We start from the raw sequence: 26,981 nt of genomic DNA, 5'->3' as shown, positions 1-26,981 counted from the left end.
TAGATTCCCAGACGAGTTCTAGCTCCAGCACCCCCTGCCCCAAAAGCTAGGTGAGCTCTGGGCGGTGTGGGTGTGGCTTGGTGGCAGTGGGAGTGGCTTGATGGCAGTGGGTGTGGCTTGGCCACAGTGGAAGTGGCTTGATGGCAGTGGGTGTGGCTTGGTCGCAGTGGGAGTGGCTTGGCTGCAGTGAGCTTGGTTTGGCGATAATGGGCGTGGCTTAGGTGCAGAGGGTGTGGCTTGGCACGGCATGGCTGCAGTGGGCGTGGCTTGGTTTCAGAGGGTGTGACTTTGGCAACAGTGGGCGTGGCTTGGCGGCCGTGGGTGAGCAGGCCCAGCGCCCCGCCCTAGTGGAACACCCACACCCGCAGCATTGCACAATGCGGCCGTGGCCCGGTTAGGACCGGGCGCTGGTTGGGTTTTGTGTCTCCACACTACCGCTGCCAAATGAGCCAGGCCAGCATGACACATCTCAGTGAGGACCCGTGGCCACAGAAACCACCCAGCCAAGCGCTTCCCAAAGAAGGAGCTCCTGGGGCTGGGAAGATGGCCTAGTGGTAAAATGCTCACCTCATATACATGAAGCTCTGGGTTCGATTCCTCAGCACCACATATATAGATAGAAGCCAGAAGTGGCGCTGTGGCTCAAGTGGCAGAGTGCTAGCCTTGAGCAAAAGAAGCCAGGGACAGTGCTCAGGCCCTGAGTCCACGCCCCAGGACTGGCAACAACAACAAAACAAATAAACCAAAGAAGGATCTCGATTTAAGAGTGACTCACGGAACCCAAGAACTGGGGCTCAGGGAGGGGAGGGGGGCGATGGGCACCGGGGCCCAAGCTCGCTACTGTCTTCCCTCAGCCAGCTGGGCCACAGCTCCAGCCCTGAAGAATCCATTCTATATGTTATGCCAGTCCCAGGGCTTGAACTCGGGGCCCAGGTCCCTTAGCTTGCTCGTGCAAGGCTGGGACTACTTGAGCCGCAGCTCTAGTGTAGCTTTTGGGGGTGGTGACTTGAAGTGTCTCATGAATCTTCCTGCCTGAGCTGGTTCCAAACCATGATCCTCAGCTCTCGGACTCCTGAGTCGCTAGGATTACAGACTTGAGCCTGGCCTGCGGGAAATCCTGCTCTGTACCCTCCTATTTTGTCCTCCTAATTCCAAGTTTCTGTGAAAGGAGGTCATACCGGCCTACATCTGGTCAGCTAGCTACCCCGAGATCGGGGTAGGGAACTCGAGCTTTGCAGTTGTTGATGGAACTGGAAGGCAGGTGGCTGCTAACAGTACCTCCGACATGTGGTTAAATAAGTTCTCTGCCTCCTTCTCCCCCTTGAGACAGGGCCTGGCCCCAGAAGCGGTGAACTCTGGATCCTCCGGCCTCTGCCCCCACACGGGGTTTCTTTCTGTTACTTTTTAGCAAGTGGCATCCCAGGGTGACATTTCTCAAGGGGGCCCGCTGCGGTGCCCAGGCCCCAGGCCGCGAGCTTATCTCCTGTCAGGGTCACCAGGACAATCAACAGCTTTTTTTGGTCACAATGTTTGGTTGTTTATGATGTTTAGTGTGTGTGTGTGTGTGTGTGTGTGTGTGTGTGCACGCATGCTGGTCCAGGGGCTTAAACGTAGGGCCTGGGCGCTGTCCCTGAGCTTTTGTGCTCAAGGCTAGCGCTCTACCGCTCTGAGCCACAGCTCCACTTCTGGCTTTTTGGTTGTTAACTGGCTATAAGAGTTGATGGACTTTCCTACCTGGGCTGGCTTTGAACCGTGGTCCACAGGTCTCAGCCTCCTGAGCAGCTAGGATGACAGGCGTGAGCTGGAGCTTTTCGTCATTCTGATGAGGGCATTTCCCCGTTGAGTTATGCAGTACACATATGAAGTTGGGGAGGGTGCGGTGCACATTATCCCCTGTTGGGGATTATTATGGCCTGGGGAAGGCTGCCCTTCCACCAGCCTTGGGACAATAGAAGTCCCTCCCACCTTCTGGCCTCCACCCCTTGGGAGGTGAACACGTGCGTGCCACCATGATGGGGTTGTCCCGCCCACAAAGGGAAGTTTCGTGATGTCACTTGATGAACGTGACCCCTAGCCTATGACTGGCCCTTTGGCCAGCCCCCTTTCTTTCCCGCCATTACTTCTATATAAGTGCCCTTCCATATTAAAGTCTTTGAGACGCTTCCCACCACCGCAGCGTGTCCCTGATGCCTTCCTTTTCGCCTCTGCCCTTGGTAACATATGGGGGGACTGGGGGGAGGGGAAGCTTCAGCAACCTTTCCTCAACTTAGCGCTTGCCCATGTGAGCACGCCTCTGGCCTTCCGCTGGCGGGGGGCCAGGCTGAGTGCTCTTTCATAGAGTTTGTGGTTACCATTCTCCCCGTGGGGGGAGAAAGGGATCGTCCAGATCCCAACAATCCCCATTCCAAACTAGAGGTGTCAGCCAGGCCCGGCGGCTTCCGGGCGTCCTGAGAGGCCCTTTGTCCCGTGTCGTGGGACAGGAAAATGAACGGGACGGGGCCCTGGGTGGCCATGGCTCTGCCCTCGCGTTGGCTGATGTGTTGGTGCGATGTGGACAGCAGGCAGCGCCCAGCGAGGCCCCCCTCCCCTTGCCGCCATGCCTGGGATCCGCAGGTACCCCACATGCCCGCCCGCCCTGCTGAAGACCTGGGGCTGCCCTGGGGCCTCCCCCTACCCCCCCACCCCCCGCAGCCTCTCCCTCCTGGCCTTGACCTTGGACCTGGCCGTGCCCCACCCTGGGAACGCTGAGCCTTGGACTCCAGACCCAGGGACCTCACGATGCCATCAGCAGCTGCCTCTGCGTGCCCCCAGCCCCAGCTTGCCTCTGTGGGCCACGGCACCCAGGCGCGGTGACCCCACGCTCGGCCCTGCGCCCCGCGGCGGGGTTGGCTCGCCACGCAGGGCCTCGTGGGCAGCCCGGGCACTGCCTCTCCTGGTCTTTGCCTCTGCCCTTCCTCCTGAGCCCACCGCTGCCTCTCCCCCCTTCTCTTCTCCCAGTGCCGAGCGTGGGGTGGGGGGCTGTCTGGTCTCCCTCCGTGCCCCCCTCTGATCACTGTCCCACAGCGCCTGTGGTGTCTCCAGCCTCGCTCTGCCCCGGTGGGGACCGGCTGGGAGCCGCGGGCTCTCCCCGCGCCGCTGACACCTGTGCGGAGTGCAGCTCGGGCTCACGGAAGGCTCACGCCCTGGTGTCTGGCGTGGTGGCTCTCGCCTGTGAGCCTGGCTACTCAGGAGGCCGAGAGCTGAGGGGGGCGGTTCAAAGCCAGCCCAAGCAGCAGAGTTCCTGAGACTCATCACTAATCACCAAAAGTGGGAAGTGGAACTGTGGCTCACATGGTAGAGCACTAGTCTCCAGTGAAAAAGCTGAATGAGGGGCTGGGATGTGGCTTAGGGGTAGAGTGCTTGCCTCGCATGCATGGAGCCCTGGGTTCGATTCCTCAGCACCACATATATAGAAAAAGCCGGAAGTGTAGCTCAAGTGGCAGAGTGCTAGCCTTCAGCAAAAAGAAGCCAGGGACAGTGCTCAGGCCCTGAGTCCAAGGCCCAGGACTGGTGAATAAAAAGAAAAAAAGAAAAGAGTTTGCATTTTCTCTTCCTTACAACTGGTTTAGGAGCAATCAAATGATCTATTATTAACAATCAAGGAGGCCAGCATTAGAATTCCACTTTAAGCACAGCTCTTAGGTGTGGTGGTGGAACTATGCAAGATTCACCCTTCATCTACTGCTCCCCGAAAATCGGAGTCCTGTCTCCTCTCTCCAGCCCCTCTGTCTTCTTTTTTTTCGGCCAGTCCTGGGGCTTGGACTCAGGGCCTGAGCACTGTCCCTGGCTTCTTTTTGCTCAAGGCTAGCACTCTGCCACTTGAGTCACAGCGCCACTTCTGGCCATTTTCTGTATATGTGGTGCTGGGGAATTGAACCCAGGGCCTCATGTATAGGAGGCAAGCGCTCTTGCCACTAGGCCATATCCCCAGCCCCCCCCCCCCCCCCGTCTTCTTGTTCAAAGGCCCAGGCGCCCCCTGGTGGAAGAAATCGCCTGTAGACCACAGAATTAGCTACACAATTGACCCTGCAGTAAAGTCTCCCTGGGATTAGAAGGTTAGCATTACTGTTGCTTAAAATGTGTAATAATGTATGTTGTTTAATCCTGAATAAAACTGTGCCTATGCACGTTATATAATTTAGCAAGTGTGATAAATAATAAAGATCCAGTTAAAAAGTCACCAGCATGTCAGGTACCAGTGGCTCGCGCCAGGGATCCTAGCTACTAAAGAAGCTGGGATCTGAAGATCGTGGTTCAAAGCCAACCCAGGGAGAAAAGTCCCTAAGACTCTTATCTCCAATTAACCAAAAGAAAGCAAAAATGAGGCTGGAGTTCAAGGGGGTAGAGCACTAGCTTTGAGCAAAAAAAGCTAAGGAACAGTTTCTAGGCCTGAGTTCAAGCCTCAGGATCAACACCAATAAATACTCAGTACTGGACCACTGACATTTTGGTGCATATTTTTGCCTAGTTCTTTTTCTATGAAATTGTAGGACATAGGAACTGGGCACCCATGGCTCATGGCTATAATCCTAGCTGCTTAGCAGGCCGAGACCTGAGGATCACTGTTCAAAGCCAGAACCAGAAGGAAAGTCTATGAGGCTCTTATTGCCAATTAACCACCAAAAGAAGCTGGAAGTGGAGCTGTGGTGTAAGTAGTAGAGCACTAACCTTCAGCAGAAAAGCTTAGAGCCAGTGCCCAGGCCCTGAGTTCAAGCCCTAGGACTAGCACAAAGACAAATACACATATATGTAAATAACCAAGTGTCTATAGGTAATGTAGAAGTGACATCATCATCATCTTTGTTATTGTTATTATTTGTTGGTGGTGGAGCTGTAACTCAGGGCCTGGGCGCTGTCCCTGACCTTTTTCACTCCAGGCTAGCGCTCTACCACTTTGAGCCACAGCACTTCTTCTGGTGTTTTGGTGGTTACCTGGATATAAGAATCTCACAGACTTTCCTGCCTGGGCTGGCTTCGAACTGGAGTCCTCAGATCCCAGCCTCCTGCGTAGCTGGGATTGCAGGCGTGAGCCGCCAGCGCCTGGCTAGAAGCTGCATTGCACAGGCAAAAGCTGAGGTCCTGCCGAGTAACGAGTGAGCCTACGGCCTCCACACTCCCTCTGGGAACTGGACGTGACTGAAGTTAAGCTGGGGACCAGGCACCAGGGCTGGCACCTGTCATCTCGGGATCACAGGTCAAAGCCAGCTGGGAGAGATAAAACTAAGACACTCATTTCCAAGTGACCAACAGAGAGCCGGATGTGGAGCTGCGGCTCAAGGGCAAACAAGCCAAGGAAAGAGTGAGCAGCTGAGAGTTCAAGCCCCAGCTCACACACACACGCACACACGCACACACACACGGCACACAGCGCCAAGCTCCAGGTTTCTTGTCCTGTTGCCCATCTTTTCCTAGACGGGGCCTCCAGCTTCCCACCCTCAGCTGGTTTCCTCCCCCCCCCCCAGGGTTTTTCACTTCCTGCTCCATCCCCCTCTCCCGGGCTTCCAGGGCGCGCATGGCAGGGCTGGGGTCCCATCTGCAGGACGAGTGTCTCTGCGTGTGCGGGCGGTGTGGGGAGAACCGAGCCTCTAGCACCTCCTGACCCGAGCGCGGGAAGCCGGGCAGCATGGGGACGCCCCGTCATCCCAGCTCCTCAGGAGGCTGAGATCTGAGGATCTCGGTTCAAAGCCACCCGGCCAGGAAAGTCCATGAGACTCTTCTCCCTAATGAAGCAAGAAGTTAGAGGTGGAGCCGTGGCTCCAGCACATAGCTCAGGGACGGCGCCCAGGCCCCGCGGTCCAGCACACCCCCGTGTGCACACACATGCGCACACGTCCATGTGCACACACGCACATACACGCATACGTCCATGTGCACACATGCACACACATGCACACACGTCCATGTGCACACATGCACACGCATGCGCACACGTCCATGTGCACACATGCACACACGTGCATACATCCATGTGCACACATGCACACACATGTGCATACGTCCATGTGCACACATGCACACACATGTGCATACGTCCATGTGCACACGCACACACACATCCTCAGAGCTAATGGGAACACAGAACAGAGGCCAGGAGGGCGGCTGAGAAGGGGAAGAGGAAGAGGAGGTGGCGAGGGGGGAGAGGAGCAAGGTGCGAAGGAGGGAAAGAGGGGGCGGGGGAGACCTGGAGGAGGGGGGCTCCCCCTTGCCCGTGGGACCCTGAGGTCTGTGGCGGAAGGAGAGCCCCCCACCCCACCCCCCGCGCTGAAGGGGGGGGGAGAGCTGAGTCCTGTCTCCACCTTGCTGAGCCGCTCAGCAGTTCCTGAAAACACTCGACAGACGCCCCGCTGCCCTGCGCCCCGCAGCTGACTCACCCTCCACGCGAGGGCAAAGCCGCACGTGGCGACCACCGAGGAGCCGAGGAGCAGCGCCAGAGGCCGGGGCCACGCGCACCGATCCCCACGCCACGCCCAGCAATCCCCACGCACCAATCCCCACGCCCCACCCAGTTCCCGGCCACGCCCACCAATCCCCACACACCAATCCCCACGCCCCGCCCCCGGCCACGCCCACCAATCCCCACACACCAATCCCCGCGCCACGCCCCCGGCCATGCCCACCAATCCCCACACACCAATCCCCATGCCCCGCCCCCGGCCACGCCCACCAATCCCCACACACCAATCCCCACGCCCCGCCCCCAGCCATGCCCACCAATCCCCACACACCAATCCCCCACGCCCCGCCCCGTTACCGGCCACGCCCACCAATCCCCACGCCCCGCCCCGCTCCCAGCCAGCACCTGCCATGCCCTCAATGCACTGGGCTGTGGGGGGGGGGGGACGTGGGGGTCATGACCAGAGTGGGGTGCTCTCTCTTTCTAGGTGATGGCGCTGTGTTGGAATCCGATGAAGGTGGTGGTTATGCTGTTACGGGTTCGAGGGAGGGGAGCCCCCGTCCCTCCGAGAGTCCACCCGAGTCCACCCCGCGGAGAGCCTCGCGCAGGGATGCATTGACTGGGGAAGCAAAAAGAGAACTGACCGGCCAGGGGTGCGGGGAAGCGGGGCGCTGGGCGCTGACAGGGACGGGATTGCTGAGTTTCTTCCTCCACTCACCTGCAGTTAGGGTCTTTTGGGGTGCTTGGCCCCCCCCTACACCTTTTATTTATTTATTTATTTTATTTATTTGGTGGCACTACTGGGGTTTGAACTCAGTGCCTCCTGCTTGCTTGGCAGGTGTGCACACGCACACACATATTCACACTCACACACACACTCACACACTACCTCTATACTTCTAAAAAAAAAAAAATACAAAGAAGGAGACAGAAAGAAAGAATAGACCCAGGAACAGAGGGGCTCTGTTAAAAAAACAAATCCATTCTGGCATTTTCCAGAAGGAACTGGTGAGTTTCAAATAAAGACAAAGTTTTCTTTTGATAACAAAGACATTCTATTCAAGTCCTACACATCAAGCTCCTCTCTGTAACGTACAAATGCAGGGCCAAGCGCGCACGCGGGGTTTCCATAGCTCTAGCTCCGGTGTTTCTAATCCCGCGCCTCTCGGTTTGTTACCATCGGCTGGCGGCTCTCAGAAGCACGCGAGCCCCAAAGAGCACTCAGCCCCCCACGAGGGGGCTCTGCTCAGCCCCAGGGGCTACCAGACAGCCTGCCCGTTTCACCTTCTGCTTCATCTAGGATAATTCACACACGCAGAAAAAACTCAGCAGGAGGCTGAAGAAGATAAACTTTACAATACAAATGTTTGGTTTGGGTGCCAGTCCTGGGGCTTGAACTCAGGGCCTGGGTGCTGTCCCTAAGCTTTCCTAGTACTCGACTACTGTGAGCCACAGCTCTGCTTCAGTCTGTTTGGGTGGTTAATCAGAGTTAACAGTCTCACGGACCTTCCTGCCCGAGCTAGCTTTGAACCGTGGTCCTTAGACCTCGGCTTCCTGAGTCGCTAGGATTACAGGTGTGAGCCCCGGTGGCGGCCGCTGGATGGAATATTTTCAATACCGAGTTCGGCCCGTAGCAGGATGAGTTGAGACTAATACTTCAGAATAACCTTAAAAACAAACCTTACAAAGAATTCCAAGTGAAACTCCTGCCCCGGAAGGCATTCCTGTAGTGCTGGCGGCTAACACAGAGTCCTCAGGGTACTTGGGGTGTTGAGCTACGGGGCTGCTCCCTAAAATGGCAAGGAAGCGTACATCCCTGCGGAAGCCAGACCTATTTACAGGTGACGAGTCGGCGTGTCTGTCCGCCCGTGTGTCTGTGCGCCGTGATTAAGCCCACACCTGTGAAGACACAAAGATCATTTTTGCAGTCCCCCAGCAGTCAGCAACCAGGAAGGCTGGAGTGTTTTTTTGAGGGTGCTGGGGCCCGGGCGCTGGCCCTGAGGTTTGTTTGTTTTGCTCAAGGCCGGTGCTCTACCACTTGAGCCAGGGCACCGCGTCCAGATTTGTGCTGGATAAGTAGAGACGAATGTGTCATGGACCTTCCTGCCCTGGCTGGCTTCAGATTCCCATCGTCAGCCCTCAGCCTCCTGAGTAGCTAGGATGACGGGGGTGAGGTACGCACGCCTGGCCACACTCGCGTGTCTATTCACATGTGTGTTTGGGGCATGCGCAGACACACCTCCTCCCTCCCTTGCTAATCACCGCCCAGGTGCCGATGGCCTCCGCAGGGTCTGGTGTACAGTGAGAACCAACACATCCACACACACACACACACACGCATGTGCACACGCGCACACAGGCACGCACGCTGCTTGCCTGGCCCCTCCCTGACACGCGCAGCACGCCCAGGCCCACCGCGTGCATTCACAGAGCCCTTTCTCCTCAGTCTCGGGAACTCTGCAAACAGCCGCGCATCCACTGTTCCCGGAGACACCCAGGTCTCAGGACAACACAGAGCATCCGGGGAGAAGAAACCTCTAGAAACATCTGTCTCACCCTCAGGGTATGATCCCAGGATCCCGAGCAGAAAGCGGTCCCGTCTGGCGACACCCGGAGCGTGCTCACTCGGTTCTCGTGGCCGAACAGGATGGAGACGCGCGAGCCCTTGAGCACGTCCCACACGTTGATGGTGTAGTCGTTGTAGCCCGCGAAGAGCAGGCGACCTGCGGCCGCCACAGGCCGTTACTAAATGCGCCACCCCTCCCTCCCTCCCTTCCTCCCTCCTTCCCTTCCTCCCTTCCTTCTTCCTTCCTTCCTTCCTCCCTTCCTTCTTCCTTCCTTCTTCCCACCCCCCCAAGACTCACCCACCAGCTCATCCACTCATCAACAGCCAGTAGCCCCACTGTGTGGCCGGCATGGCGCCCCTCTTGGAATTCAGAGGGGGGAGGGGCAGGGGGAGCCATGATGGAAAGGCCTAGGGGTGCTCAGGGAGCAGCTGCGCCATTGGCCAGCCCTTCAGTGGCGACCTTGTACCGAGGTGACATGGCGGGCCGCCCGGCCGCGCAGACAGGCTGAGAGGCAGCCGGGCAAAGACTCAGGGCAGTGACCAAGCCCCCCTCGGCCTGTCCTGGCGTTCACCGCAGCCCCCCCAAGCCGTGGGCAGAGGAGCAGGAGCCCCAGGCCACCCCTTTGGTGATGGGGGGAAGGGAGGCTCGGTGGCCATGACCTCCTGGCCCGGCCTGGCCTTGAAGGACAGCGCAAGGCCTTCATTTCCCCACTGTGAGTGGGCCAGGAGTGGGGGCGGGGAGGCAAACCAGGCCTGCGTGGTTTTGCCCACTGGAAGTTCAGACAGCGGATTCCCCTCAGGTCCTGTCTCACAGTGCTGGGGAAGTTTCTGGAAGAAATCTTACCACTGAGGGAGAAGTCCACGCTGGACGCTCCGAATATGATGCTCTCCTTGGAGTAGATGGCCACCTCCCTGTCTGCACGCAGGTCGTACAGGCGACACTGGGGCGCAAAGAAACACACAGAGGGGCAGTTACCCCCGAGCCCCTGTGCTTTGGGGGGACCTGGAGGAAATCTCGCTGGTTTTCTCTCCTGTCACTCCATCCTCCCGTCCCTGCTCCCGTTCATCTCCGTGGATCCGTGGGGACTCGAAGGAAGGCCAAGACTCTGAAAGAGTCTTCAGGTACAAAAGAAAAAGTAAACTGCCCTCCCTCCCCTCCCCTCCCCTCCCCTCCCCTCCCCTCCCCTGTGAAGGTCATGGTCACTGTGGAAAATGCAGAAATGCAAGTCTCTCCAGCCAGGTGCTGGGGCTCATCCCTGGATCCCTGCCTACTCAGGAGGCTGAGATCTGAGGTTCAAGGTTCAAAGCCAGCCTGGGCAGGAAACTCTGCGAGACTCTTATCTCCAGAAAACCGGAAGTGGCACTGTGGCTCAAGTGGTAGAGCGCTAGCCTTGAGTTGAAAAGCTCAGGGACAGTGTTCAGGCCCCGAGTTCAAGCCCTGAAATCAACAAAAACTTAAGGGGAAAAAAAGTCACCTCAAGTCCCGTAGGCGTTTCCTAATGTTTGGGCTGTGTCCTTCAGTCTAACGTCTGTCTGATGTGTGTATGGAAGTGGGGTATATGTTTCATTATTATTTCTATTAACATTATAAGCATTTGCTCATATTCTTTTTTCTTTTGTCAGTTGTGGGGCTTGAACTCAGAGCCTAAATGCTGTCCCTTACTTTTCTGCTCAAGGTTGGTGCTCTACCACTTAAGCCACAGCAACTCTTCCGGCTTTTTGATTAACTGGAGATAAGAGTCTCACAGACTTTTCTGCCCAGGCTGGCTTTGAACCCGTGATCCTCATCTCAGCCTCCTGAGTAGCTAGGATGACAGCCATGAGCCACCAGCACTTGGCTAAAAGACAAGCTTTCGTTCAACCATGACCTTTCTTGGGCAGGGAAATGAGAAGTCATTTAATTGACAACCTGATTGTCTACAGTTAGTAGCTATGACTCCTGTAACCACTAGGAAACAATTAATTGAAAAGAATAAAATGAAGTTAGCACCTGCCTTGCCGGCATAGCTAAAGCTCCCGTAACTTAGACACGTACCGTGGCGTCGTCGGAGCCCGAGGCGAAGGCGTCTCCGCTGGGGTAGTACCTGGAGAGTTGGGGAGACGCGTCAGGCGGGGTGGCCCTTCTCAGTGCCACCGGAGCCCTGGGAAGCCGGCCCCCCACTATGCCCTCGCATCACAACCCCCAGTTCCAGAAACACTGGGACAGGCAGAGGCTGGAGGGGAGGCTCCAAGGGCAGGGCCAGGAGATGGGGCACTGGTTCCAGCCTTGTCGTGTTGCTGAGCAGAAAATGGGACTTTTCTTTTTCCCCCGGTCTGTCTTTGGGCTTGAACTCAGGGCCCCTGCACTCTATTTATTTTTTCTTTTGTCAGTTGTGGGGCTTGAACTCAGGGCCTGGACACTGTCCCCAAGCTTTTTTGCTCAAGGCTAGTGCTCTACCACTTGGCGCCACAGCTCCACTTCCAGTTTTCTGGTGGTTCATTGGAAACAAGAGTCTCGCAGACTTTCCTGCCTGGGCTGGCTTTGAACCTCAGATCTCAGCTTCCTGAGTGGCTAGGATTACAGGCGTGAGCCACCAACACCCAGCTCTCCCCTGCACTCTTGCTTGGCCACCCGAGCCACACCCACATTTCTGGCTTTTTCCTGGCTAATTGGAAAGAAGAGTCTGATGACTTTCCTGCCTGGGCTGGCTTTGAACTGTGACCCTCAGATCTCAGCCTCCTGAGTAGCCAGGATTACTTTGGCTTCCATGTAAACGCCACCGTCTCAGGCAGCCCCTCTGATCTTCGTTCCCTTCATCGGTGGCCCTTAGCAGCAGCTCAAACGATGGGCGCATTTGTCTATCTGTGTTTTACCTAGCTGGCTTTCTCTGGGCCACGAGAGGCAGCGTCTGCGCGCTCACCCCGCGTCATCTCAGTTCTGAGAACAACGTCAGGCAAACCCACGCTCGGTAACGACTCGTTGGCTGCGGGGGACACGTTGAGAGCGCATCCGTTGTCTCTTCAGCGTGAATCTGGAGCCTGCAGGCCCGCGTGGGTTCCAGGGCTGAGGGCCCTCCCTCCCCTCTCCCCTCCCCCACCCGGGGAAAGCTGGCGGGACGGGGAAGCTGCCCGGACCAACTACTCACTGACCGGACGCTGTTGACGTCAGACTCGTGCGTCTCGAAGGCCTGCACGCACTGGCCCGAGCGCATGTCCCACACCATGGCTTTCTTGTCGCATCCCTGCAAGGGAAGGTCCCAGTGTCACAGTCACCGCAAGGACTGGCTACGGGCGAGGCCTGAGTCCCCACACACACTCCCGGGGGACCAGCCCCACCCATCCGTCATGAAGCTGGAACCCACTCGTGGGCTGAGAGGGAGCGTCCGAAATGCCAGCTCTCCTTTTAGCACTTTCCCCTCCCTCCCTCCCTCCCTCCCTCCCTCCCTCCCTCCCTCCCTCCCTCCCTCTCTCTTCCCTCCTTCCTTTTTTCTTCCTTCCTTCCTTCCTTCCTTCCTTCCTTCCTTCCTTCCTTCCTTCCTTCCTTCCTTCCTTCCTTCCTTCCTTCCTTCCTCCCTTCCTCCCTCCCTCCCTCCCTTCCTTCCTTCCTTCTTGTTGGTTGTGGGGCTTGAACTCATGGCCTGGGTACTGTCCCTGAACTTTTTTGCTCAGGCCCAGCACTCTACCACTTTTTTTTAAAATTAAATTTTACTGACAAAGTGTTGTGCAAAGGGAGTACAGTTCCATAATAAGGCAGTGAATACATTTCTTGTGATATCTTATACCCTCATTTTTCTTTCCCTTTCCTAGATCAGGTAGGCATATATACAATACCCAGTGTACCAAAACCATATACAGTAACCACGTAGGGTATGCCACAGGAAATTCACCTAGAACTTTAAAGACGTCAACAGTAGAATCCTCCTGTGTCCTTCTCTTGGAGTTGTTTTTGCATCTTCTCATCTTATATGATCATGTGTACATAGCTGTTGAGCTATGAGCCACTGATAGGTCTATTCTAGACCTTTTTATGTTTAGTAGTTGTTTGGTTTTAGATACAGAATGTAAAGTCGCTGACCAAAACATGTGGAAATACCATTTGAAAAGAAGTTTGTTGTTGGGGCTGGGGATATGGCCTAGTGGCAAGAGTGCTTGCCTCGTATACATGAGGCCCTGGGTTCAATTCCCCAGCACCACATACACAGAAAACGGCCAGAAGTGGCGCTGTGGCTCAAGTGGCAGAGTGCTAGCCTTGAGCGGGAAGAAGCCAGGGACAGTGCTCAGGCCCTGAGTCCAAGCCCCAGGACTGGCCAAAAAAAAAAAAAAAAAAAAAAAAGAAGTTTGTTGTTTTGCAGACCTGGTCTCTACTGTCCTCCTCCCTCCCTAACCATGCCCCTTTGTTCTCTGTGTTCTAGGCTTGTCTCACTCAACATTATTTGTTCAAGTTCTGACCATTTCCCTGCAAATACCAATATTTTATCATTTCTAATCGCTATGTAGTATTCCATTGTGTATAGGTACCACATTTTTAAAAATCCATTCATCTGTAGTGGGGCATCTGGGTTGTTTCCATATTTTGGGTTTTTGCTTTTTTTTTTTTTTAGCCAGTCCTGGGCCTTGTACTCAGGGCCTGAGCACTGTCCCTGGCTTGTTTTTGCTCAAGGCTAGCACTCTGCCACTTGAGCCACAGTGCCACTTGTGGCCGTTTTCTACATATGTGGTACTGGGGAATCGAACCCAGGGCTTCATGTATACGAGGCAAGCATTCTTGCCACTAGGCCATATTCCCAGCCCATGTTTCCATATTTTGGCTATTGTGAATTGTGCAGCAATAAACATGGATGTGCAGATGTCTTTATGGTATCCTGAGACCTGTTGTTCAGGATAGATGCCTAGGAGTGGTATGGCTGGGTCATAGGGTAGGTCTATGTTGAACTTTTTGAGAAACCTCCATATTGTTCTCCAAAGTGGTTGTACTAATTTGCACTCCCACCAACAGTGGAGAAGGGTTCCTCTTTCCCCGCGTCCCCTCCAGCATTTGTTGTTGCCTGAGTTCAGAGTATAGGCCATTCTAACTGGGGTGAGGTGGTATCTCAGGGTTGTTTTTATTCGCATTTCCTTTACTGCCAGGGATCCCAGTACTCTACCACTTTTGAGCCCCAATTCCACTTCTGGTTTTCTGGTGGTTCATTGGAGATAAAAGTCTCGCATACTTTCCTGCCCTGGTTGGCTTCAAACCATGATGCTCACATCTCAGCCTCCTGAGTAGCTGCAATTATAGGTGTGAACCACCAGTCCCCGGCCACACTTTTGCTTTCACCTGCTCCTAGGCCTGTCCATGCCTTTTGGGTGATAAAATGTATTAATAGTCAAGCGGAAGACACAATGTCTCATCAAGACTGTGTCCAGGTGGTTGGCTTTAAGGCAGGGTAAAGGGTGGGATGAAGGGGGTGCATCTCAGGAAGGCCTGCTGTGGGTGTGGCACCCCAAGCATGTCCCCGGACAAGGAACTTGGGAGTGCCCCCCCCAGTCTTTCCTGGGCACTAAACTGAATGGTGTTCAGTGCCTTAAAAGATAACAATATAATCAACAGTGACAAGTGACTAGTTTTTGTTTTTGTTTTTTTGCCAGTCCTGGAGCTTGCCTCAGGGCCTGAGCACTGTCCCTGGCTTCTTTTTGCTCAAGGCTAGCACTCTGCCACCTGAGCCATGGCGCCACTTCTATTTTCTATATATGTGGTGCTGGGGAATCGAACCCAGGGCTTCATGTATATGAGTCAAGCACTCTTGCCACTAGGCCATATCCCCAACCCTTAGTGACTGGTTTTAAAATAGAGTGTAAGGTTGGCGCTGGTGGCTCACGCCTGTAACCCTGGCTACTCAGGATGCTGAGGTCTGAGGATCACATTTCAAGGCCGGCTGAGGCAGACAAATTTGAGAGATGCTGATCTCCAATTAACAACCCAAAAGTCAAACACGGAGGTGTGGCTCAAGAGGTGGAAGCAAAAACAAAACAAACAAACAAAAACCCCTCAAGTGAGAGCTAGAGGCCTTGAGTTCAAGGCCCAGTACTGCCACAACCACCAGCCCACCCTCCCCCCCAAAGGAAAGTCCTCAGCACAGTTAAGCAGGATAGACACGGGGGAAGCCCACGCAGAAGGCAGAGGCCATTCTGGGCTCACCCCAATGCCACTCACGGCCGTGGCTCTTTTCTACAGCTCTCACGCGTGAACTCGGCACGTATGGATGTCAAATACAATGTGGCAGTTTGCACCTTGAGTTGGAGCACTCACCCCGGAGAACATTCCAGATCCCTGTGTAGGCCGTGGCTTAACAGAAGGGGACCGGGAGCCACTGCCTCTGGAGTTGGGGGTGGGGGCCATCTAAGGCCCACAGAGGAACCATGGGTTTCCCCGTGGACACAGGGGCCCTCGAGGGTTTCCCTGGGTCTTTACCCCGGACACGAAGGTGTTCCCGGTTTCGGAGGGGGCGAGATCCAGACACAGGACGTCCGCCGCGTGCCCGTGGAAGCTCTGCAGAAGCTGCCCGCTCTCCACGTCCCACAGGGCGCAAGTCCCATCGCCGCTGGCCGTGAGGATCTGCGGGGAAGAGGGGCGGGCGGGCGGGCGGGCGGTCACCGCAGGCTCACAGGCCGCGTTCTGTGAACATCTGTTGCATAGAACTTTCCCCAGCTCACACGACCGCGCAGGCCAAGCTCAGGAAGCCACGTGCACATTCACACACGAAGCGAAATCACACAAAGAGAGAGGAATGATTAAAAAAAAAAATCACGAAATGACAAGTGAGTAAAATAACAAAACGAGATATTCATGTGCACCCAAAAAACAGGGCTGAACATAACTCGCTATGTCTTGAGACAAATAATCCTAGGACCGGGCGCCCCTTCTCGTCACTGTGTTATACCGCCCCAAGATCAAAGAAAAACAACCCTACTGGCCATCTCAGCAAGAACTGCCTGGGGACCCCCCCCCCCAAAAACCTTTGGAGATGAAAGGCTTGGTGGCTCACTCCTGTCATCCCAGCTACTCAGGAGGCTGAGAGCTGAGGATCGTGGTTTGAAGCCAGCCAGGGCAAGGGAAAGTCCATGAGCCTCTTATCTCCAATTAGCCACCCCCAAAAGCCACAAGTGGAGCTATGGCTCAAGTGGTAGCGCGCCCCAGCTCCGTGGAAGAGCCCCGGGCGGCTCCTCTCAGGGGGCTTGTGTACCTGCATGTCGGAGTTGGTGAAGCTGCAGGCTGATAGGTAGTTGGTGTGCATCGCAACCGACTTCTTCTTGGCAGCCATGTTCTCGTTTTTGTCAAACGTCAGCGGGTACACGGAACACTTGTTGTCTAGTCCCCTGCGGGGGAAGGAGAGCGTGGGGTTCAGCCGGGTGGCTTCGCATCCCTCTACAGGGAATCCACCCCCCATCCCCGTCAGCGTTTACCTGGAAGATTCCCGACACCAAAGTAAAATGGAAACAACCCCCACCCCACCCCCCGCCAGAAATGACTGGCAGATTCCTTCTGAGTTCCATTTTGTCACAGCTGTGGGAGCAAATCTGGAACTTAGCTTCGAACTACATTGGCCTGCACACTTCTCTCTCCCGAAAGTAAGAACATTCTCCTATCTGTCTACTGGATTTTATCACGTCTGAGAAAATGAACAAACTTTCCATATCCTGTGATAGGCCCACCCACATTCAATCTTCAATTGTCCTCAGGATCTGGGGTCCGATGAAGGCTCACACCTTGCGTTGTTGTGTCCTTCTTTAAATCTAAAAGCATAATCCTTTTATTTTTATTATTTTTTTAGTGGTACTGGAGTTTGAACTCAAGAGCCTTGTACTTGCTTGGCAGGTGCTTTACCACCCAAGCCACACCTCCCATCCCCTTTTGCTTTTGTTCTCTTAGAACAAGTAGGGTCTTACTTTTTGCCTGAGTCAGTCTGGACTATGATCCTCTAGTTACACTTTCCTTATACTGGGATGACAGGCAGGTGCCACTACACCCTGCCTTTTGTTGGTTGAGAAGGTCTCTTGTAGACTTTCATTATATTTTTGGCCTAGGCTGGCTTCAAACCAGAATCCTTCCAATCTCAGATTCCTGAATTGCTAGGATTACTGGTGTGAGCCACCACCCTTACTTTCAAATATATATAACAAGTATTTTATTGTTATTGTAGAGGTAATGTACCAAGCAAGGGGGTTACAGTTATATAAATCGGGCAAAGAGTACATTTCTTTTTTTTTTTTTTTTTTTTTTTGCCAGTCCTGGGCCTTGGACTCAGGGCCTGAGCACTGTCCCTGGCTTCTTTTTGCTCAAGGCTAGCACTCTGCCACTTGAGCTGTAGCGCCACTTCTGGCCATTTTCTATATATGTGGTGCTGGGGAATTGAACCGAGGGCTTCATGTATAAGAGGCAAGTGCTCTTGCCACTAGGCCATATCCCCAGCCCCAAAGAGTACATTTCTTTTTGAACCATGTCACCCCTTCCCTTGTTCTCTCCCAGTTTTTCCCTTCCATCCTTACCCACAAGTTGTATGGTTCATTTTTTACATAGTGTCTAGTGAGTATCACTGCTGTATTTGTTCACCCTTTGTCCCTCCATTTCTATGTTCCCCCTATTGCCCCCCCAAAAGACAAATGAACTAACAAACATGACAAAAGGAAAAGACTGAAAAAAACCCCACAACAACACCAACAACAAAAATCTCTTGTTTCCATTTCTTGGAGCTCATTTCATAAACTATTATTTTATGTGATTATATGCACATAGGTATTGAGCCTTTGTGATCATTCCTATGAATATATTCTCCTTTGGTTTCACTGTGTGAATGTCTACAGACCTATATAATTTATTATGTCCCAGTGTATTCTTCTTTTTTTTTTTTTTGGCCAGTCCTGGGGCTTGGACTCAGGGCCTGAGCACTGTCCCTGGCTTCTTTTTGCTCAAGGCTAGCACTCTGCCACTTGAGCCACAGCGCCACTTCTGGCCAGTTTCTGTGTATGTGGTGCTGGGGAATTGAACCCAGGGCCTCATGTATATGAGGCAGGCACTCTTGCCACTAGGCCATATCCCCAGCCCTCTTTTTTTTTTTTTTTAATCATCCAGTGTGTTTACTTGAAGATTTGTAGGCACATTCTAGTTACCGCAAATGTAACCTGTTTCTCTGGGTCTGGCTTACTTTGCTTAATATAGTTTTTTCCAAGTCTTTCAATTTCCTTACGAATGGTACAATATCATTCTTTCTGATGGATAAGTAGAATTCTACTGTGTATACATCCTACATTTTCTTGATCCATTTGTCCACTGAGGGGCATTTGGGTTGATTCCATGTTTTGGCTATGGTAAACAATGCTGCAGTGAACATCAGCCTATTCTTTTTTCTTTTCTTTTTTGCCAGTCCCAGGGCTTGGACTCAGGGCCTGAGCACTGTCCCTGGCTTCTTTTTGCTCAAGGCTAGCACTCTACCTCTTGAGCCACAGCGCCACTTCGGGCTTTTTCTGTGTATGTGGTGCTGAGGAATCAAACCCAGGGCTTCATGCATGCTAGGCAAGCACTCTACCACTAGGCCACATTCCCAGCCCAACCTATTCTTTTATTGTTGTTTAGGACAAGAATCTTCAGTCACCTGTTCTGGAGAGTATCATGAATTTGGCGTCTATTATATTGCTTTTAAGTGTTGAACTGAAGTTGTGGTGGGTATTGGTGAGTGTTGGTATGAGAAGGGCTTTGGGACCAGAGGTGTTTTGGGTGTCAAGAATTGTTGGATTCATGGGCTAGGAATATGGCCTAGTGGCAAGAGTGCTTGCCTCGTATACATGAAGCCCTGGGTTCGATTCCCCAACACCACATATATAGAAAATGGCCAGAAGTGGTGCTGTGGCTCAAGTGGCAAAGTGCTAGCCTTGAGCAAAAAGAAGCCAGGGACAGTGCTCAGGCCCTGAGTTCAAGCCCCAGGACTGGCAAAAAAAAGAATTATTGGATTCATGGGGGACGGGGGAGATGAGGGAGGAGGTAACAAGTTGGATAAGAAATGTACTCACTGTCTTACGTGTGAACCTGTAACGCCTCTGTACTTCACTTTGACAATAAAGAAATTTAAAAAAAAAGAATGGCTGGATTTGGGACTATTTGCATGTGCATAATAAGAAATGCCGGGGGGCTGGGGATATAGCCTAGTGGCAACAGTGCCTGCCTCGGATACACGAGGCCCTAGGTTCGATTCCCCAGCACCACATATACAGAAAATGGCCAGAAGCGGCGCTGTGGCTCAAGTGGCAGAGTGCTAGCCTTGAGCGGGAAGAAGCCAGGGACAGTGCTCAGGCCCTGAGTCCAAGGCCCAGGACTGGCCAAAAAAAAAAAAAAAAAAGAAATGCCGGGGACGGAACAGTAGAGTCAGTTTGTCATGAGGATAATGACAGAAGAGGCTCGGAAAGGGACGGACGCTTCGTTCCACACGCAGGTGAGCTGTGTTCGCGGGGTTCTGCGACGATGCGGAGGGCTGGGAAGCTTACCCGCAGGCGATGGCGCATCCCGACGGGGCGTACGCACACGCCATGACCCACGTGCAGGGCATGGTGACGGCGTGTTCCTGCAACACAGCACGGTCCCCGTGAGCCACAGATACTGCTACCCGCGTCCCAGCGCTTGACTTGTGCAAAGTCAGAGCACCCAAGTAACCATGCACCGCGGTAGAGCTCCCCAGGGAAGGGCGGGGGGGTAAAGGTGGGCTTTAGACCGAAGAGGGGGCTCTGCCCCTCATTATCAACCTAGCGCTATGTCACTCAACTAGCAAATATATATATATATAATATATTATATTATATATATTTTTCCTTTTCTCTTAATGTGAGTTAATAGTTTCTTTTTGCAATCAACACTGAGGTTTGAACTCGGGGCCTCCCATTTAGTGCTTGCTTGCTCAGCCGGCAACTTTATTACTGGAGCTAAAGTTAGGACAACAAGTACCAGCCAACCCGTGCCAGGCTTGGTCTCTTTTTAAGAGAGAAAGAAGCCTTTCTTTCTGAATAAACACCGTCATCCCTAGCTGCACAATACGCCATTACAGAAGCAATGGGAGACGGGCATGCGAATGCACTACACCTAGCTTCCCGACTCTCATGAGAGTCTCTCCTTAGGTCTAATTCCAGGGGTGAATGCCCAGAATAGACTTGGGAGGGGCTTGGACCCCATAGTATGAGAGACCAGATCAGCTCAACCCAGGGCCTCATCCACCCGCCCCTCCTTGCTAATATCAGCAGTTGTCTGGGACCTGGCAAAGACAGAAGGGAGATGACTGGAGATTCTGGTACTGTTGGTGATGGCTCAGAAGCAGTGTGGTGAATGAGCGCCCTCTGCGGTAGCCCCAGGTACTACTCAGGGCGGAGACTTCATCTCCAGGGAGGAATGAATGGTCCTGGGGGTTGGAGGGTAGAGGGGTTTCCCATCCTAGCAGTTGGGTGACCGATTCCAAGGGGCCCTGAGGGGCGCTGGGGCAGAGCATCTGGAAACTAGGCTGGGATTCTGGAGTCCAGGACAGGAGGGCGCGGAGTCTCACCTTGTTCGTGGTGAAGGAATCCCACACGATCACCTTCCCATCCTGCAGGGAGAAGAGAGCACAGCTCAGAGGCTGGAACCCGTGCCCACTGAGAGCTGCGGTGCCCAGCAGGGCAAGGGAAGGGAAGGGGCGGCGGGGTTCCTGGGTGAGCAACACCCTCCCATCTATTCTTGGAGAAAGGAGACTGAGGGGCCGTTACTGAGCAGTACTGGGGCTTGAACTCACAGCCTGGTGCTCTCACTTGGCATTTTTTTTTTTACTGAAGGATGGTGAGCTACACCTTGAGCCGCACCCTCACTTCCGGCTTTTTGCTGGTTAGCTGGAAATGAGAGTCTCTCGGGCGTGTCTGCCTGGGCTGACTTTAAATAGATTTTCCGAGTTTGCTTTTTTCCCCCTGACGGTCCTTGGGTTTGAACTCAGGGCTCCAGAGTCGCTAGGCAGGTGCTCTACCTTTATTTCTTCTATTTTTTAGATGGGGTCTCACGTTTGGGACCGAGGCCTGCTTGGGCCACAGTCCTCTTGTCTACGGCCTCCTGCATAGCGGGGATGGCAGGCTTGCGTCCATCGTATTGCCCAAGTTAGTCTCGAACCACGGTCCTCCCGACCTCTGCCTCTCAAGGAGCTGGGATTACAGGCCTGAGTCACGACCGGGCTTGGCTGGGCTAATTTCTGACTACATAGCCAGACTTGACACACGTGGGGTACTAAAGCAAGTCGTGCAGAGAAGCAGAGCAGCAGCTCGGGGCCTGGAACCCCGGGCCCTGTGTGCCTAACGGCCCTGGCGCCCCAGGAGGGGCAGCAGCTTCCTGCGCCTCAGCGCCCGCCCGCGCCCCCCCCCCCCCCCCCCGGCATCTCATGGCACTACACGTGGCCCTCCACCCGCGCACCGGCGAGCCTGCAGGCACTGCGCTTCCACCCACAGCCCTAAGCCCACTCTGCGAGGATGACTCATCGGCTTTGAAGGGAAAAGGCTGGCGATGAGTCAAAGTCTGTTCCAGAGTCTTCTAGTCACTTCTCTGGGGTGCACAGGAGGAGGCATGGAACACGCTTGCCTCCCCCTCCCCTTTTTTTTGCTGGTCCTGGGAATTGAACTCATAGCCTGGGCGCTGTCCCTGAGGTTTTATTTTTAATTTTGCTCGAGCTTAGTGCTCCGCCTCTTGCGTCACAGCGCCACTTGCAGGATTTTGGTGGTTAGTTGGATGTAAGGATCTCATGGCATTTTCTGCTTGGGTTGGATTTGAACTGAGTTCGCTGAATCTCAGCCTCCTGAGTAACTAGGATCAGAGGTATGAGGCACTGGTTGGTACCCAGCTAAGAACGAATAAACTCTTAAACTGGGGGAAGGAGGTTGGTGGAATCATTGTTTTTGCGGTTGTGGGGCTTGAACTCAGGGCCTGGGCGCTGTCCTTGAGCCTCTCTGTGCTCAAGGTTAGCACTTTACCACTTGAGCCACAGCGCCACTTCCAGTTTTTTTGAGTGGTTACATGGAGATAAGAGTCTCACGGAGACTTTCTCGGATGGGCTGGCTTGGAAATGTGATCCTCAGATCTCAGCCTCCTGAGTAGCTGCGATTACCAGTGCGAGCCACGGGCACCCAATGGTTGGTGGGATCTTAACCGCCTTGTCCTCAAGTGCCTAGCACGGGCAAGGCGCTGGGCTCAAATGCTAACCCCGCTTGACAAACTCCAAAGTTTCACCACAAATAAGGTGCTCCGGAAGAAATGATTTTTGAGCCAGGCACGGTGGCTTATGCCTATAACCTCAAGGAGTCAGGTGGAGATCACGAAGACTGTGGTTTGAGGTTAGTCCTAGCAAGAGAGTTAGCAAGATCCCATCTGGGCGTGGTGGGAGTACCTGCCATCCAATTTATACAGGCGACCTAGTGAATGGGCGTGGCTCAAGTGGGAGGGGCGTGGCTCAACTAGGAGGGGGCGTGGCTCAGTGAAGCCTTGAGTTCCAATTCCAGTACCACCTCCCCACCCCCAAATAAAGAAGCTGTCAATCAGAACGTGCCCGGGTTACAGAGCAGGTGGGTTGTACCTGTGAGGAGCTCACGATCCTCCGTTTATCCTTGCACCAGTCCATGCACAGGACTTTGTTCCCGTGGCCTTTGAGGGTCCGTCTGGTCTTCATGACAAACTGGCCCAAGGCCTCCACCCGCTCTGCCACCTGGTGCACTGGAAGAACCATGCTGCATCAGTTCCTGCACCCAGGCCTAGGCTGTGAGCCCCACGCAGGCCCAGTGAGGAGCAGGAGGCGCCCAGGGGCATCTGGACAATTGCGTCAGTTAGGCGCGCTTAGACCCGTAGGCATTCTCTGCCGGTGTTTAGGACCTTAGGCACTTCCTAATGCACGGAGCAAAGGGTTACCAAGACCACCTGGTACGGAATTCTGCCACTTGCAGCCTGTGGCTCTGAGAGGTGGACAGGGCAGGCGGCTGGCGGGAGCCGCTGTCTCCACCCCACAGGGGACAGGCTGGGGCTCACGGAGGCTCTAGTGACTCCAAGTTCATAACTCACCAAGAGCCAGGCTGGGACTTCTGTCCTTGTTTCTACCACTTTCTACTCACCAGGAAAGCTGACTTTAAGAACATTGTCCCGGCCTGGGATATAGCCCAGTGGCAAAGCACTTGCCTAGCAAGTGCAATGTCCTGGGTTCGATGCCCCAGTACCAGAAAGAAAAGACGAAAAGACAAACAAGCACACAAAAACACTGTCCTGACAGCGCCCCCAGCAGGCGGGGGGTCCAGCTGTCTCCTGTGCCCCGCACAGGCCTGGTGGCTGGTGGCTCAACTACTCCAGCCACAACACTTCTGGCTTTCTGCTGGTGAATGGAGATAAGAGTCTCACAGACTTTTCTGTCTGGGCTGGCTTTGAACCGCGATCCTCAGATCTCAGCCTCCTGAGTAGCTCAGATTACAGGCTTTTTCTTTAAAAAAAAAAAAAAAAAAGGTCCCCTAACTAAAACCAAAGCCTTCCCTGTGTGAATTGACGTTGCCGCTGCCTCAGCCATGCACAGGCGGATCCCCTGCCAGCCCACTCCATCTTGTTTCCATCCGCCAAACCTTGCAAACCCCAAGCACCAAGAATTCCCCGAGTGCAAATCTCAGCGAGAGCCCACTGTGCTCCGCATGCCTTTTTGTGTTTGTTTTTGAGGGAGTGTGGGTCTCAAGTGATGCGGGTGTCTCCTTCACCTGATAGATCCACAGGTCGTCCCTCAAGGATAGGACAAAGAAATGCTCACAGCAGCCGGTTTCTACCACCAGAACAGCAACCTGTCCGGCCACCCTGCTGCAAGGCAGGCAGCAGGAGGTCAGGGCTGCTGCCTTCTTCGAGCTCCTTGACCATCGGGGCTGGAGTTGGGCATCCTGACTCTGATGCTCAGGTCAAAGCTTGGGTGCAAACCAGCTGTGGTACGTCGGGGAAGTCAGTCACTCGCCTCTCCTGGGGAGGCGGCCATGACCAAGCCAGGCACCAAAGGAACACTTGGGAACTGTGCCCTCTGAAATCCTCCCGCTGAGGTCGCTCATACATTTGCTTGCTACTTGAATAGGAATAAATGGCCTGAGCGCCATCCCAGTGGCTCACACCTGTAATCCTAGCTACTCGGGAGGGTGAGGTAGGAGGATGACGACTCAAAACTAGCCTGGGCAGAAAACTCTGTGAGCCTCTTATTTCCATTTAACCAGAAAGAAAAAAAAAAAAAAAGCCAGAAGTGGAGGCATGGTAGAGCGGCAGCCTTAAGTGAAAAAGCAAAGGGGGAGAGTGAAGGTCTGAGTTCAAGCCCCAGGACTGACACACACACACACACACACACACACACACACACACACAAAAAGAGGGGAGGGGGAGAGATTTCTGCCAGTGGATTCGCTCCTCTACCGGGCACAGGTCACGACACAGGCCTCTCTCAGGCGGGGGGCAGCAGGGTGTCTGGCTGGGCAGTCAGGAAATGGCATGTGGGAAGACAGTGGGTGACAAGGGACTGAAGGAACAGGGTTCTGAAAGGTGGGGAGACATGTGGTCTGAAAGCTGGAGGGCACACAGGGCCCAGCACCGCCTGACGGTGCGCATCTCACCCCTCAGGTGGGGCAGGCCCTCCCTCTGGGGGAGGGAGGATGGCTGAGGAGGGTTCTGTGCTCTTGGCAGATGGCATCCACTTCTCTCGCAGGGACAAATCTGCCCCCTGGCTTTTGATTGGTTGAGGCAACTTCCGGCTTAGGGCAGAAAAGAAGGAAGATGCGGGTGGGAATGTCAGGATCCGACCAGGGACAGCCCAGTGGGCTTCGGCCGGTGAGGCCCATCCCAGTCAGAGCTGGTCACGCTCGCGGCCTGGTGGCAATCCTGGTCCCAGCACCGATGAGCAGTCCTGGCCTTGACAGAGCGGTCCTGGCCTTGACAGAGCGCAAACACAAATCTTGGGCGTGGGAAAGTTCTGGGAAAACTTTGCTTTCCTGATAAGAAGGAAGCAAACAGACTAGTAGTGTCCACAGTGCTCTTTCTTCTTGCCTTAGGAGCTGTGGCGAGCACGTGTAGTCATGGGGCAAATGCCCAGGCTCTGAGGGGGGAAGGAGCACAGGGTCTGGGTCCCGGATGGGGCACGGAGCAAGCATATCACAGCTGCCAATCACCTGCCCTTGTTCTTGTTATGTAAGGCAGCCAACTCCCGGTTTGCTTAATAATACTCGGTTGAGGTTTATGGTTAATTACAACTAGATACATTTTTAAGTCACACAAACAGGCGAATGCTGGATTCAGGTCCCCTTTCAAAGGAATCAAATGCTAATGGCCCCTTCCCACTATTTACTCCTTTTCCAAATGAAACGCGTAATTGTGCCTCGCACAGAAGCTCAGGAGTACAGAGGGCTGGGGGCCTTGCTTGGCACAGGGGGGCCGCGGCCACCCAGCCATGGCGAGGAGGGTCAAGCTGATGGGTGGACAGACATCACAGCCTGCTCGGAAGGATGGAGCTGGCGGATAATCTAAATCGACCTGACATCTGATCTGGCCCAAAGCTTCTCAAACAGCCTCCCAGACACCAAACGGGGCACATCTGCTGAGCTCCGGGGCTGCCCTTCCCCCAGCCAGCTCCCTGCACCCGGCTTTCCACCCCAGCCCCCAGGCCCCGCTGCTCTCCCGGCAAGCGGTCAGCCAGTCTCCATCTGGTAAACGCAAAACCCAGGACAGACAGACAGACCACCCAGGATGGGGGACAGGCCGCCCCTGGAAGGGGGGACAGACCGCCCAGGGAGGGGGGGGACAGACTGCCCAGGGAGAGGGGGAACAGATTGCCCAAGGAGGGGGGGAACAGATAGCCCAAGGAGGTGGGGGACAGATCGCCCAGGGAGGGGGGAACAGATCACCCAGGGATGGGGGGACAGACCATCCAGGGAGGGGGGACAGACCGCCCAAGGAGGGGGTCAGACCGCCAAGGGAGGGGGGGAACAGTTCGTCCAAGGAGGGGGGGGGCAGACTGCTCAGGGAGGGGGGACAGACCGCCCAAGGGGGGGGGACAGACTGCCCAGGGAGGGGGAACAGACCGCCCCGGGATGATGACACATTCGTCCTAGGCCGCGCCCACAAGGACCCGGCTGCTCTCCCATCGGCGCCCCGGTATCTCCCACGCGGGGCAGGGGGTCCCGCATCTTCGGGATGCTCCGCGGCCCCGCACACCCCGAGACCGACCCCCCCCCCCACCCGGCTTCCCGCCACTCACGCTCCACATCGTGCAGCTTGGCCCGCTCCTCCTCCAGCTTGCCCTTGAGGCTCTCGGCCTCGCTCTTCAGCGACGCCAGCGTCTCGTTCTCGTGCAGCCCGTCCGTGGCCATCTTCACGTTCCAGGGAGCAGCAGGGAGAGGATCGCAGAAACCGGGATGCAGGGTGGGGGGGAGGTGCCGGGAACCGGGCGGCTGGGGCGGGCGGGCGCGGAACCGAGCCCGGCGGGCGCAGCAAGAGCTGCCGACGACCCGGAGTGACAGTCCGGCCACGCCCCCCACGGTGACGCAGGGGAATGGGCGTGGCCTAGGAGACTGACCACGCCCCCGCCCCGCCCGTCTCCCGGGCCCTGGCACCTGGGCGGAACGTGGCAGGCCCATGTAACAAGTCCAGAATCCAGACGTTAGCATCATGTAGGCCGCGAAATACACTCGCGCAGTTCCCAGGCCGTTTAAATGAGACATTAATTAGGTCATGGACGAGACTCTCCCTAAGGTCATCTTGGAAGGCCCAGGACAAGGCAGCAGCCTGCCAACATCTCCTTGGACCCGTGGCTCGGGGACCAATGTGGGGTGGGCGGGGCTCAGGCTTGTCCTGGTCGTGGAGATCTGGGCTGGGCTGGCACCTCCCCGGGGGCTGGGCTCTTGGGGAAAGTTGCTTTACCACCTTCCACCGAGGTGAGGGGCGTCACACAGCCCCCACCCCCTGAGCTTTGCAAATCCCCTGAGCCC

General features: G+C 54.9%; 1 protein-coding gene across 1 annotated transcript; it reads right to left on the bottom strand.

The window, feature by feature from the left end:
- Nucleotides 1-8,024: 8,024 nt before the first annotated feature.
- Gnb5 (G protein subunit beta 5) lies at nucleotides 8,025-26,475 on the bottom strand. The gene is made up of 11 exons (XM_048332158.1): nucleotides 26,252-26,475; nucleotides 22,577-22,713; nucleotides 20,537-20,578; nucleotides 19,494-19,570; nucleotides 16,202-16,334; nucleotides 15,430-15,573; nucleotides 12,129-12,220; nucleotides 11,035-11,083; nucleotides 9,844-9,940; nucleotides 8,990-9,156; nucleotides 8,025-8,332 (listed from the first exon to the last, which is right to left on the bottom strand). Exons 1-11 carry the CDS (start codon nucleotides 26,361-26,363, stop codon nucleotides 8,321-8,323), a joined length of 1,062 nt encoding a protein of 353 aa, XP_048188115.1. The 5' UTR covers nucleotides 26,364-26,475; the 3' UTR covers nucleotides 8,025-8,320.
- Between the last annotated feature and the right edge of the window lie 506 nt (nucleotides 26,476-26,981).

Source organism: Perognathus longimembris, chromosome 23 (assembly GCF_023159225.1).
Source record: "Perognathus longimembris pacificus isolate PPM17 chromosome 23, ASM2315922v1, whole genome shotgun sequence".
In the NCBI taxonomy this organism is placed as follows: Eukaryota; Metazoa; Chordata; class Mammalia; order Rodentia; family Heteromyidae; genus Perognathus; species Perognathus longimembris.
This window is presented reverse-complemented; position numbering and strand designations above follow the sequence as displayed.

Coding starts and splice junctions, on each gene's coding strand:
- Gnb5 (XM_048332158.1), bottom strand. CDS start 26,363: ATGGCCACGGACGGGCTGCACGAGAACGAGACGCTGGCGTCGCTGAAG. Junction 15,574..16,201: donor TCACCAACTCCGACATGCAG/GTACACAAGCCC, acceptor TCTTCCCCGCAG/ATCCTCACGGCCAGCGGCGA. Junction 9,157..9,843: donor CGTGGACTTCTCCCTCAGTG/GTAAGATTTCTT, acceptor TGGCGGCCGCAG/GTCGCCTGCTCTTCGCGGGC.